Source organism: Typopeltis vanoorti, chromosome 12, assembly GCF_054136105.1.
Source record: "Typopeltis vanoorti isolate ZY-2024b chromosome 12, IOZ_Tvanoo_1.0, whole genome shotgun sequence".
In the NCBI taxonomy this organism is placed as follows: domain Eukaryota; kingdom Metazoa; phylum Arthropoda; class Arachnida; order Uropygi; family Thelyphonidae; genus Typopeltis; species Typopeltis vanoorti.
In genome coordinates this window covers 69,096,532-69,111,923 of record NC_143560.1, presented here as the reverse complement: position 1 = coordinate 69,111,923, position 15,392 = coordinate 69,096,532, and the positions used below count along the sequence as shown (strand labels likewise).

Sequence of the window (15,392 nt, the reverse complement as noted above, 5' to 3'; positions counted from 1 at the left end):
AATAAATATCAAAGAAATTTTCTGGTGCATGACAGAACAGAGAGAAAAAAAAACGATCATCCCTTGGAAGTTCAGCAAGATAAGCAGGGATGTGAAGACTAATTTTTTTTATTTTTAGTGATGAATGAGAGGAATGGGTTGCTGGGGATAGCTGTTAGTATTAGTGAATTAGTTTAAAGAGAGGTGTTATTATTATGACCTGCCAGACACCGCATCTAGAAAATTCTGCAATGCAGATGACATAGCATTAGCCACCAGAAATAGAGAACTAAGACGGACGGAGGAAACTCTCACAAATGACCTTGCTGCTATGCATAACTACTTTAAAAAATGGAGACTGCAACCTAGCCAAAATAAAACTGAAGCATCAACATTCCATCTCAGCAATAAACTGGCACATGACGGGCTGAACATCCGATTTGGAAACTCAGTTCTACACCATAACAAATATCCTAAATACCTAGGAGTTACACTTGATCACACTTTATCATATAAGAAACATGCTGAAAACACAGCTGGAAAAATTAGAACCAGAAACAACATCATCCAGAAATTATGTGGCACTTCTTGGGGTGCAGCATCAACCACATTAAGAACATCCGCACTTCGGATTGTTTTTTTCGGTGGCAGAGTACTGCGCTCCTGTTTGGCTCAATAGCTGCCATACCAAACTAATTGACCACCAGCTTAACACCACAATGCGAATTATTACTGGAACCATAAAAACAATTCCTATTTACTGGCTCCCAATGCTGAGTAACATAATACCACCAAACCTATGAAGATGTGATGCTCTAGTGCGTGAATATGATAAAATATTCAGAAACACTGAATTGCCTATACACAGTGACATACTAGAGCTACAACTCAACAGACTGAAATCAAGAAAGCCCCCTCTCTGTGAAGCTAAACACCTGAGAACGACCAACTACAACACCAAAGAACAATGGAAGCGAACATGGAACATAAATACCAATGCTCAACTCCAAACTTGGTTTGATAGGCATCATCTCAACATTCCGGGTATGGAACTGAGGCGAAAGACTTGGACAATGCTGAACAGGATATGGAAGATGTGCAAGCTCTCTCTACAAGTGGGGAAAAATTCCCTCACTGGAATGTGACTGCAGGCACCCGAATCAATCAGTCCACCACATCTCTACTGAGTACAGTCTTCGTGCATACACAGGCCAAAGAAACTACTTCTGGAGGTGACACTGCCTGTTATAGACTGGATCAGACAACTTGATATTAATCTATGTCTTTTGTTTGTTGAATGTATAAGTGTCTTTGTTTTATTCTAATTGTTTGTCACTTACTTTCTATATATTTATTTTGACTTATGTACCTTTATAACTGCATGTAGATTGCCATATGCTAAATAAATTAAAAAAATATAAAATATTATTAAGAGAGACCTTCAAGGGAGTCAGTGACTCATCAAGAGAGGCTACATACTACACGTACCACCATCATACATGTTCTTGAATTTATTCATGCTGCTTGCTCACACAACAGCAAGTGGCAATCCATTCCAATCATGCACCACTCTATGAGAAAAAAATCTAGATTGCAGCATTCATTCTCAGCTTCTAAGGATGCCCTGTTGTCCTTTTCCCACCTCTCCATAAAATAAAGAGTTCCATCAAATGAATTCCTGTACGATCCTTCCAGAAGTTTGTAAGTCTCAATCATATCACCTCTCTTTCTCCTTGTTGCTGATGTCTGCAGTCTACAAATTCTCAATCTGTCTTCAATCAATATTCCACAATCCCGATTTCCATTGTATCTGAATCACAATAGAAACCAGGAGACCAGACCTGAGCACAATAGTCCAAGTAAGGTCTTGTCAAGGCCTTACTTGGACTATTGTCCAAGTAAGGCCTTGACAAGACCTTACTTGGAAAATTGCAGCCTTATCTTTATATGTGGAAGTTCATGTCAGCATTGTATTTATCTTTTGAATTGTATTTGCAAATTCTTTACTACATGGCCCCTGAATTTCAACTTCCTATCTACTAACACTCCAAGATCCTTAGCCTGGTCAGTTTCTTCTAGCATAATCCCACCAATAAAATATGACATTGGATATCTAATCACACCAAAGTGCATGCTTTTGCATTTACTGACATCGAACTGATATCCATTTTCTCATGCCCACAATTCCAGCCTATTCAAATCATTCTGCAAGTACTGCACATTATTTGCATTCCTGATTACCCTACCGATCTGTACATCATCAGCAAACAGCTGTATGTCACCTGCCAAATCCTTCCCAATGTTATTGATGTACAGATTGAATAACACTGGACCAAGGACTGATCTTTGTGGTACACTAATGGTTACCTTAAATTTGCAGACTCGCATCCCCCATATACCACTTTTTGATATCTGGCAGTCAGCCATCTTCTTATCCACGCTAATATTTTATAATCCAGTCCTATACTCTCCAATTTATACAACAGTCTTTCATGGTGTATTCTGTAAAATGCCTTAGCAAAATCAAAATTATAATGGTATATCCATTTCCCCTTGTCTAGTTCAATGGGAACATTATTATAGAATGTGAACAAGTTGCTAAAACATGATCTTCCCTTAGTAAACCCATGCTGTTCATTGCAAAGTAGAGATTCACTGTCAACCCATTTCCTAATGCAAGCCTTAACCAACTTTTTCCAGGAAATCTTACTTCCACTTTCCCCCTTCTCATACCTCCTTGTCTTAACAGGGCAAAGGGACAAATCTTCACCATCACAACTCCTGAGATACTGATTGATCACTAGTTGGATACATCAGTCTTTGCACCACCCTTGTGCAATGGGATTACCATACATTCTTTCCACTCTTGCAAAATCTTTCCTGTTCTGAGACTCAAATTATATAGCCTGAATGCTCTTTTAGCACCCATGCTGATATCCCATCAGCCCCTATTGCTGAATTTTTATTCAGTTTGTGCATCAGCTCTAATATCTCCTACTCATATATGTGAGTTTCTTCTCCTGTGAAGAGATAGCAGTGAGTCCAATGTTCCATACACCAGGTTGATAGCTTTTAGCAAACAATATTGTGTCATTTAAGTATTTTTTTAATGCTTTCCCTTGCACTGTTGATGTTCTTTTCATTCAGCAACTAATACCATCACACCGAACTCGGTATACATTATTTCCTCAGTCTGTCATTATTTCCTGCTTTGTAGTTCAGCACGTAACCTTTCCTGAATGGAACATTCATAAACTTAGCCACTTCTCAAATGAGTATGCATAATCATTGTGACCAACCAGAAGAAGAATAGTTATGTCTTTAACTGAAACACCCTCTGACACTATAATCAACTCTAACATTCTCCGACACAAGTTCCCTCTGTCACATGCTGCTTGAGAAAGTTGTCTCGCAACAGTTCAATAAATTTAGTTTCATTCTTCTCATGAGATTTTACTGCTACCAATCAATGTTTGGATAATTACATTCCTCCCATTGTGATTATTTATTTGGTGATGCATTTCCACCAAGTCTGTAATAACACCCAACTATGTATTTGATCTTGTTAACCTCACACCAGATGACTTCAAACTGAAAAAACTGTTACTAGTATTACAGTCACAGTTCTCAACACTAACTTGATTCAAATCATCCAGTATTATTGGCAGCATGCCCCCACCCCTCTTTTCCTGTCTGTCCTTGCTAAAAATACTGTACACTTTAAACTCATCTGATGCTGATAACCAGTTCTCACTAATGCCTACAATCTGAGGTCCTAACATATTGACCAGGGCAGCAAACTACTCTTTTGTGTCTGATACTACTACTAGCATTTATGTACAGACATAATAATCTACCTGCATATTCTTTTGTATACTCTTGCCTGTAGTGTGTGTGTGTGTGACACAGTTGGACAGCTTGCAGATCTCTATTCTTTTCTAGTGCCTTATATATGCAAATATCTTTGCAATGTTTCATTGGTCAAAACCAGACAAGTACAAAGTCAAAATCATTCTCTTATTGTAATCATCTCCATGATGAGGCCCATTCCCATCATTAACACAGTTGCATAACAGTGTTTCTCTTACACACATATTCTCACCATTCCTCCCATTATAATTTAGTTTCCTTCACTCTCTGTGTTAGGTCTCATACCAGTTATTAGTATGATAGGCATTATGTGAATGATGGTTATTGTTAGCCTCTTGTGATGAATCATCAGACTCAATTGAGATTCTGAAGTAATAATAATAATTAAAATGTGATTTATGTACCAACTGAGATTATTCATCAAACATGAGTTAGAATGTTATTTGGGGAAATTTTCCTCAGAAGGCCTTGTGTTAATCTTTGATGAGAACCTGAAACAAATGTCAAATCATTTAAACTCCTTGATCAAAGGACTAATAAAAGATAAATATGTGTGATTTCTACAGACAGAGTTTTGTTTAAGTAGTGCAATACCAAGTCAGTCATCCGTGCTAAAAGTTTTATATTCTGAGAACCTATTACTTTCAAATTTTTTAAGTTTGAAAAGCTTTATATAAATGAACAATAATTAATTGTTATCCTTTTCTTTAACAATTTTCAAGTTTATGAAAATTTTAATTTCAGTTTTATTGGAAGTTTAATGTCTCACATTTTAAACATTTATTCTAATTAAGACATTCAGTGCCACTGGCGCTTTAGAGTATCAAACCAGTATTTGTGTATGTTCCATTTAAAGAGTCAAACTGATTTGAATATGTGCCACTGCTGTTTTTAAGTGTTGTAAGACTCATGTGTTTCCATGCTATATAACTCAATCTGTCCTGGGTGATCGAATCATGTGGATGTGTAGGCACTGCAAGGTCATTCTGAATAGCCTGGGGGACATTCTGTCACAAATGAGTGCCATTATGTTAACAGACTTAAGTGTTAAATGTTATTCATAACTTATTTTAATGGTATTACAGCACCAAACAAAATTAAATTATAAAAAGATATTCATTAATGGTTTACTTTTCCCTGGATTTCAAACCAGCACCTCAGAGCAAAACAACATGTTGCAGTTTACACACAACAATGAGTAAGGTAAACAGTTCAAATTGTAACAGATAAAAGGTCAAAGGATCCAGGTGGTCTCATGGGCAGGATACTTTGAATTCTTTTGTAACTTACCTTAACAGCCAATACCCTAAAATTCACTTCACATTAGAAAATGAATCAACTATTTGCATTTTCTTAACCATTAATCATATGCTTTACAGATGATTCACTATCTTTTCCTATTTGTAGAAAGCTAGCATACACCCACTCACAAGAAAATATATATATAAACTATCACATCATCATCCAGCCCAATAGCATAAATTCTAAAAACACTTACACATAGAACCAAAATTATTTTTTCTAATGATGCAACCCTTACCACAGAACTCAACTATTTTTGTCATACTTTCTTGGCCAATGACAACACCTCCCACAAAACATAAAATACTTCATGCTGCTTCTCCCTCCCCAAGTGTACAAGAACAAAATACCATTATTCATGTTCCATATATCTGAGTAACATCTGAAAAAATAACCAAAGTACTAATAAAATATAACATTCAAACCACATGTCAAATTAGCAACTTTGATCCACTCTCCTTAAAGACAGACTCCATCCTCTAGCACAGGGTTTCTCAAACTGTGTTCCGTGGAAGGCAAATAGGTGTTCCGCAAGAAGTTGTGGAATTTGTCATTTTAGTTTTCTAAGCATTTTTCATGAATAAATATTTTATAGTAAAAATATTTTGAGGAGAATAATATTCATGAATATGTCGAAAAGCTCAGACCCAGAACACCTAATAACAGCTGTGTATCGTTAATTTTCACACATCGAAACCTTTCAACATTTGGGAAAGGGAATGCTGCTGTTTATGAATGGTCATAAAAATTGCCGGCAAGCCCATTACAACAATTGGTGTCATATCCTCCGTTCTCAAAACTGAAGGAAATGACATCTGTGTAGCAAATGTCAGTGACCAAGCAGCATATTTTTAAACATGGAAATATTCATGAATTATCATTAATTTTCACACATTGAAATCTTTCAACAATCGGGAAAGAGAATACTGCCATTTATGACCGATCATAAAAATTGCTTGCAACCCGATTACAACAATGAGCGGCGTATCCTCTGTTCTCCAAAATGAAAGAAATAACATCCGCTTTGCAAATGTTAGTGACCAATCAGCAAGGAAGTATAAAGAAAATTTTTCCACTGAAATTGAAGATCAAGGTAGTCTGTATCCAGTTCTCAAATCTATTACTACTGAATACTTTCTTCGCAAGTTCGTATTGTAGTGTGTAAGTGCTTGTTCTGAAACCGGAGTGCCGTGATTTTTTTTTAAAAGTAATAGGAATACAGAGTTAAAATCTAATATGAATAAGAGACAAGGCACTTTGTTTAATTTTGGTATTAAGAAATCTCTTATTGAAGGTGTTTATGACGGAGCAGATAGTGAGTCATCCACCTCAAGCCTACGAAGACTCCAGGATGTACAAAAGGAGGAGAAAACTACCAGCACACAGGAGAAAAAGTCTGCATTCAGTCGTAAGTACTTATAATAATATTATAAATATATTTGGTAATCAGAATGGGATATGTCAATGAAAATCAGCACAAATTAATTTAATGATGTTTGCCTGAAGAAACTACAATATGCTACAAGATTTCATTAGTCCAGTGATTGATAACTAATTTAAATATAATTTATATTTATCAACATGCCACACCCCATACATTTAAGTGTACTAATACTCTTTATGATTATGCCATAATTAATTATTAATAATTATGTTAACGTATGAACTTCAAAAAATTTTGGAAAGGTATTTACGAGTAAATTTGTTTGGACCGGGCCCTCGGAAAAAAAGAAATCAGCTAATGCCTTTTTTATTCCCGTATATAGGGAGTAGGCGAGGCAGCTTTTAAAAATAGAATTCTTCTTACTCTTTTAACTAATTTTATAATTAATATCTGATTTATTTCGAACTGGTTAATTTTTGTTACTGAACATTTTATCAAATCGTTCTTATTACAATTGATTTTACATTATTTGATACGGTTTAGTACTTTTCTTACAAGTATTGTTACAATTCATATTTATTTTTGTGTGTTGCAGTCTTTTTTTTACTATTTTGCATTATTAATTTACTTTTATATTATTCGACATTTCTTATTTATAATCTTATTGTTTTTCATACTAAAGTTACCTTTACAACACAATTCTATTTGTTTTTATTATAGCTCTGACAAATATTGGAATTTGAATATTATTGAAAAAATACCCATGGATCCTTGTTTATAGACAGGAACTTTAACACAAGGAGGAGCAAGTACTTCTGCTGACACATCTACTCATATGATTGGAGAAGATATGGAATTGCAAACTGTGGTTTCTTCAAATGCTAATATTAATGAACAAGAGTCATCTAAGAACAGACCAAAATGGAAGTACCATGGAAGTTATTTAAATTATGGATTTACGTGTATTGGCAATACACATGCTTCTCATGCAATGTGTGTTTTATGTAATAAAATACTAGTAAACAGTTCTTTGGCTCCAGCTAAACTTCGTAGGCACTTTGAAATGAAACACACTGATTACAAAGGAAAAAGATATACATTTTTTTAAGAGACGACGTGACTCGCTAGAAAAATCTAACTTCAAATGGCAACAGAGGCGTCTTTTCGCGTGAGTTACCGCATTGCACTTCATGGCGAAGCTCATACAATTGGTGAGACGCTCATTAAGCCTTGTCTGAAAGACATTGTATCATGCATGTTAAACGAGCAAGTTGCTAAAAAAATAGATGCAGTACAATTATCAAATGATACTGTTTCATGCTGCATCAAAGATCTTTCTGCTGACATAGAAAAAGAGCTAATTCATCGACCTTAGACTTTGCAGTGAATGTTCATTGCAAATAGATGAATCTACAGATGTCGCAGGACTCGCTGTATTACTAGTGTTTGTTCGTTACATATTTGATAAAAGTATTGAAGAAGATTTACTCATGTGCGAATATCTACAAGAAAAAACTACCGGAGAAGATATATTCAACTGTATTAATAATTATATTACAAAACAGGAAATCGGTTGGGAGAAGTGTATTGGTATTTGTACAAATGGTGCTCAAGCAATGGTAGGAAAGATGAAGGGAGTTGTAATACATATCCTGCAAGTAGCTTCAAGAGCCACCAAAAGTCATTGTGTTTTGCATAGACAGGCACTAGTAACAAAAAGAATTCCTACATATTTAAAAACTATTTTGGATGAAGCCGTGAAAATGATCAACTATGTAAAATCTTGACCACTTCAATCCAGATTATTTAAAATTTTGTGCGATGAAATGGGTAGCACACATAACGCACTTTTATTACATACTGAAGTGAGATGGCTATCCAGAGGAAAAGCATTATTGAGGCTTTTTGAACTTCGTAGTGAGTTAATGGTCTTCTTGATGTCACATAATTTAGGACAAAATTTTATTGAATTATTAAGAAATTCTTCATGGTTGATGAGTCTTGCATATCTGGCAGATATTTTTACAAAGTGCAATGAAATTAACTTATCATTACAAGGAAAGAATATTACAATTTTTAATACAAAAGGTAAAATTGCATCTTTTGATAGGAAGTTGCAATTCTGGATTTCTACAGTTGAACAGAATAATTTTGATTGTTTTCCCACCTTGCATGATTTTTTGACTGAAATAAATTCTAAAGTAAATGAAGAAGTATCTAACGTAATTTTTGAACACTTGCATGACTTGCAATCAACCCTTTTGCAATATTTTCCAAAATCCAGTGTGGACAATTCCTGGGTTCTGAATCCATTTACAGTGACAGCTAAGCCAGCAGGCTTCAGCGCAAGTGACTATGAAAATCTAATTGACTTAATTAGTGACTCTGATTTAAAACAAAAATACAAGGAACTGCCAATAAATGATTTCTGGACAAATTTAACAGAAGAGCACCCCAGCGTGTCAAAACTAGCTATTCTTGTTTTACTTCCTTTTACAACGACATATTTATGTGAGGCAGGATTTTCATATTATGCTGCAACCAAATCAAAGCCAGGAACAGACTCAACGCTACACCAAATATGAGAATTCAACTTTCTAATATTGTGCCTGATATCAAAAGAATTTGTATTTCAAAGACCCAAAAACGTCGGAGTCATTAAGAACTTAATTTGCAATATACGTTTTACTATTTTTATGTGTTTTGTTTTTACTAATTAACATTTGACAATAAATGATTGTTTTTTCTTAACGCTTAGATTTATTCATTTATTTTATTTATATTTACCTACCCTACAAAACCAGCACACAGGAGAAAAAGTCTGCACTCACTCCTAAGTACTTATAATAATATTATAAATTTTTGGTGATCAGAATGGGATATGTTAATGAAAATCAGCACAAATTAATTTAATGATGGCTTAATTGATATTTAATTCATAATTATCAATCATTAATAATTAAATTATCAATTATTAATTAACAATAAAATAAGCTAAATTTCCAATTAATTATTGATTAATACATTACAAAATAACCAAGGTGTTCCGTGAACATTTCAGGATTTGTGAAGTGTTCCGTTATAGAAAAACTTTGAGAAACCCTGCTCTAGCATGTCTTGGAGTGTATGAAGTTCATTATTAGTGCTATTTAGTGTAGTATTAACAGACAGGAAGATCTGTTATCATTTTTCTTGAAGAAACATAAGAAATACATTCGCTACCATTATTATGGCAAGTCAGTACTGCAAACCATGCTTTGGATACACCTTCACAAAGGATTAGATGGAAGAAAACTAATGAAAATAAAAGAAAAAAAGTTTTATAGAAGTTTTATTAATTATATAGAAGTCATTAGAGATCAGAAAGATTATTTTAGAATCATTAATCACCATGAAGCATTCTGCTAATCTTAATATGTATAGCTGCATCATTCTGCCAAAAATTTGGGTGACTGTCATTTTAAGATCCACAACTGCACTACACAACTGCAATACTTCTTTCATTGGAGTGTGTCAAATTAGAACTTTAGGTTGTTTGTCCATTACTGTTTGAATTTTGTCACTTACTCATTATCACATGTAAAGTGTAGCATGATATGTTGTTTTGAGGATGCTGGTTTGAAATCCAGTGAAATATAAGCCAGTTAATAAATTATATAATAAATAAAAGTTAATAAAGTTATAATTTATTTTTTTTTTGGTGTTGTAATATCTTCAAAATAAGTTATGAATGAACATTTATTATTTATTACTTATAATTTGTTTTGCTCTTTTCTTCAATGTTTTGAATATGGTCATTTGTTTAATATTGATTTTTAGACAGTGTATCTTATATTCAAAACTGCATAATCTAAAATTCATCTGTAATTTCTTTTATATGCAAAAGTAAAAAAAAAAAAGTTTGACTGAATTTGATATAATTTGAAACAAGCTGATGAATGTGTGTGTGTGTCATGCATATAATAAACATGCACACATATATATAACACCATAAAGAGAAAATAACAATTAACTATTCTGTTTAATTTTCCAAATTACTTTTATTTCTGATTCATTTTTCCCTCCCCCTCCTTTCTCTCTCACCTAATTGCTTTGGAAATGTTTTTAATTCCCATTAGGCAAAGGACAGATAGTAGCAGTACTTCTGCTAGTTGCCTAAGTGGAGAATTATCATCTGAATGTACACCAAAATTAATAACATCTCCTGACAAAGAAGAAGAAAAAAAGGAAAAGAGGTAAGGAAATAAATAAAAATATACGTTAAAAAATTAAATTGAAATGACTGTACTTTTCAGCATTTTAAAATGAGCCTTAAATGATTGCAGGAATAGCTATAATTTTCAAGTTAACTTTTGGAGGCTATATTAAGTTTATGTGGGGCAGGAATATTTAATTTGTATATGAATAAAAATTTTAATTTTGAAACAATTTTTGATATCTATGCTGGCAAAATGCTTAGTATTTCCTTCTAACCAATGGGCTGTTCATTGGAATCTTACCATGCCATTGATGTTTGTGGGAGTCTTTAGGTAGTAATTGGTCTGTCACTCTGTGTGAATCATCAACTGTTTATTTAGGAGATTCAAAAGGTATGCTTGGTATCTAGAGCTGGGAAATCAGAATAATCTATCCCTTAACTTAACCAGAGTACTAAATTTCTCTTTCTCTGTGGATTGCAAAGATTCATTGTGGGAAGTGAGCTAGTTATGCTCACTGAACTTACATACTCATCTTCATTGTTCCTCCCAAGATGATCTAGTTTTCCTGAATCTCTGCATTAAGTCTCATTCCCATAAATAATTTTTCTAGGCACCTGATGCCAGATCCATTGAAGTGTAAGCCATCCCTCTTATACGGGTCTTTTCTACCATCAAACTTACTTCACACATCCAAAAACTCACACCCTGTCTCTTTTTTTTTTTTCTCCTACATAGATTGAATGTTGAATCATTTGCTATCGTTAACTTCCCTTTTAACTAATTACTGTCATATCTCAGTAACAGACTAACTTTCTCACTTTTGTTTCTTGATTCTTCCATCAAGTCTTTCATATCCTCTCTCATACTAAGTTTGTCACTACTTAAATCAGGGCTGCCCAACTTAGGTAATCCGAGGGCTGCTTTAAAAAAAAAAAGATTTATCCGGGGGCCACATCACAATACACATCTAGTAATTTGGTGAGCAGCGGCGACACAACTTCACATTCTTACACAAAATAGTGTAAGAATGCTTCTTTGGCACATCTAATATTTGAAAAACATGGGTATATAGTGATTGATAAACACCAAATAAAATTGCCAACATCGAGATTATCGATTAGTGATAGAATTAAAATATCTAATACACATACTATTCAAATTGTTGTTTTATTTTTTTGCTCGTGAAAATCAAAACCTACAGGCGGGTCTCACAAAGTCGCATCACGGGCCGCATGCGGGCAGTGCTTTGGCCAGCCCTGACTTAAATCATTAGTTCCGACTAGCACCACCATCTCTTTTCATTTCTGTGTTACTGTTGGCTTTGTTACATCCTTTATTTTAGTTCCTGCTTCATCAAGTGCAAATTTAATTATGGAATCATCATACCATGTGACTTCTTTTTTTCTTAGATGTTAATTGAGTTACCTTGTTATCATTCTTATTATCAACATCATTACCAGTATTATTATTATATTCAAGTATACTAGTCACGTGATATCTATTTAACCCATTAAACTTTAAATGAGTTCAAATCAGAATGTAAGTCTAAATACTCAATTGAGATCTGTTTCTTTTATTGTGATTAAGGAATTTTAGAAGTAAACAAATGAATGAGTAAAAACAGTAAAAAGAGATAAATAAATAAAATACAGAAGATAAGGAGGATAAAAGGTTCTCATATAGTAAAGTAAAATTATACAACTTTCAATGGAATGCTATGCTCAGTTTGTGTTGTATAATACTACAAGTTGCCCAGTCATAAAGTTACTTCACATGCAAACTTTGTGTGCTTACACTTGGATAAAGGATTAAACCAAGAATATAATTTCTTAGCATCTTTAATTTAAAGTATAACCAAATGAAAAAACTTTCAACATCTATCTCTAATCCAGAGTATTTTAGTAATAAGTGATGACACCTTTTATGTTTTGTATTTCTATATACAAGTAGCATTTTGGCTACTTGTATGTAGAAATATGACTTCTGCATTACTTTAATCTTAGTATCACTTCTGGATCTGACTCGCACCGATGAGACCAACATCCAAATGCTTTATAATATTGTATTGTGGAAATGTTATTGTTCAGTCAGACGGATTTTTGTATTTAGAAAGAAGCATTCTAGGAGATGTCAAATTTTTGACTAGATGGTGTACACCACCCACATTATGCAATATTCACCAGGGGGGGATAAAATTCTGTCTGATTTTGCTATGAGAGATTTTTTAAATGGGTCCATCCTCTTAATTTAGTGTGGTCTTATAGTCAATTGCAGGGATGACTGGAGAGCAATCCCAGACAAAGAAGGCCAACTCAAGGTTGGTTAACTCAGTTAAGCTAACTACCTGGGTATCAGTCATCTTTGCACTTTAGTTTCAATGTCTTATGCAACAAAGTACACCAAGTTTTTTGGCAGCTGCAGAAGCTATAGTTGAAATATGGTTGTGCCAGGAGAGATTGGCGATGCAAGTCTATCTATCTGTCTTTTCTTTCTCCTAATACTATCAGGCTCTCTTGCATCCCTATACTGACTACTCTAGACCCATGGTGATGAGAAAAAGTAAAGGGTGATGAACACACTTTACCTTTTTCACCTAATAAAGTTCGAAACCAGTCTGGGTAGTGACCCTTCATATAATGCATAGCATTATACATGTCCATAAAGATATGTGCTTTGCATTATGGGATACTAAGGCAAGTGATGTGAAGCTATTAGCCTCTATATATGAGTTGCCCAATCATGAAGTTACTTCACTCGCAAACTTTGTGTGCTTACACTTGGATAAAGGATTAAATCAAGAATATAATTTCTTGGCCTCTTCAATTCTTAATGGATGTTATAGGATATTATCTAATGAAACTTTTTGGGAAGATGTGTAAGCAACTTTGTGTGCTTACACTTGGATAAAGGATTGAACCAAGAATATAATTTCTTGGCATCTTCAATTTTTAATGGATGTTATAGGATATTATCTATGAAACTTTTTGGGAAGATGTGGAGAGGACAAGTGGCATCCATGGAAGTTGAGCTTGTGTGCAGTTAAGAAAGGAACTAGATTTTTCTCTCAGTGAATGAGTAGACGGTTTGCCTGTTAAAGTGGTGAGCATATCTAGTGTGGAATAAGTATAAAAGAAGATATGACAGTTGGTGTAGGTGAGGTATGGCCTCCCCCAATTAGCCATTCACTTCCTGGAGGTCTCAACTAATATTAAACAAAATATATAACTCTGGAAAAATATCCATTGACTAGAACTGTGCAACAGTGATTCCATTTTCAAAAAAAAAAAAGTAAGAACAATTGTTAAAACTGCCAAGGAATAAACTTATTCATCATCATCATCATCATCAAATTCCTGCCATGTACCCTCAAGGGGTGTACAGGATATGACAGTACTACATGAAAAAATTACATCATTACTAACTTCCTATCTACAATTTTCCTCCAAATCAGTCTGTTACTTGTCAAGACTCCAACATTATCAGATCTTATATTTCTATCGTCTAAGGCGCTTTGTACCGTATCAATCCACCTATATCTTGGTCTTCCTCTGGGTCGTTTTCCTGCCAACCTGGCAGAGAACACTTGTTTTGCTAATCTTTCCTCTCCCATTCTATTTAAGTGACCATACCACCTGAGATTAGCTCTGCTAACACATTCCTGGATGCTGACAATGTCAAGTTCTTTCCTAATATCCTCATTTTTAATATGATATTGCCATTGATGCCATCTGTTCACGCCTCTAATCTTTCTCAGGACTCTCATATCTGCGGTCTCTAGTCTTTGGTCAAGTGTTTTACTTCTGACCCAGCTCTCAGATCCATAAGTTAAAACTGGTTTGAACACTGTCTTGTATACAGCTAATTTAGTGTTCCGACTAATTTCTTTTTTATTCCATATGAATTTATTCAATTGACTTCCCACCATACCAGCTTTGCTGATTCTGTTGTCTATTTCTATATTTAGTTTACCATCTTCAGTAAAAATTGTGCCTAAGTAGCTGAAATGTTTTACTTGTTCCACAGGTTCTCCATTCACAACACAGTTGACATTTTCAATGATTCTGCCTATTTTCATTGTCTTTGTCTTTTTATTGCTGACCTTCATACCATATCTATTACAACAGCTAATCAATTTAGTCAGAGAATCTTGCAGACTTGTAGCGGATTTATTTAGAAGTATAACATCATCCGCATAAAGCAAAGAGCTGACATTAATATCTCCAATTTTGATATCATGTTTAATACCACATTCCTTCATAATGTGATCCACATAGATAATGAATAACAGAGGGGATAATGTACATCCTTGTCTCACTCCAGATTTAACGTTAAACCATCTTCCTTTACTTCCTTCAATTCTAACTGCTGACTCACAACTCAAATAAAGACTAAATATTGCTTGATATAATGCCCCATTGACACCATATAACTGCAGCGTATTGAATAGCTTCTCTCTTGGCACCTTGTCATATGCCTTTTCCAAATCGACAAAACTTAAATACAGATCTTTGTTATATTCCCATGCTTTCTCGACTATTTGTCGTAAAGTGAAGATCTGATCCTGACAGCCTCTATTTGGCCTGAATCCAGCTTGTTCTTCACCAAGCTTTTCTTCCACAATTCTTCTCAACCGTTTCTCAAGTATACTTGCATAGATC

At 34.2% G+C, this 15,392-nt stretch overlaps 1 protein-coding gene across 2 annotated transcripts in view; it reads left to right on the top strand.

Annotated features, from left to right (window-relative positions):
* The window catches only part of LRR (capping protein regulator and myosin 1 linker 1 leucine rich repeat protein), a 917,109-nt gene that overhangs the window by 753,914 nt on the left and 147,803 nt on the right, over positions 1-15,392 (top strand). For both annotated transcript variants that reach the window (XM_090401192.1, XM_090401191.1), the window contains one exon: positions 10,654-10,770. In XM_090401192.1, the coding sequence (XP_090257318.1) occupies positions 10,654-10,770 (117 nt within the window). The remainder of the gene's footprint in view (positions 1-10,653; positions 10,771-15,392) is intronic.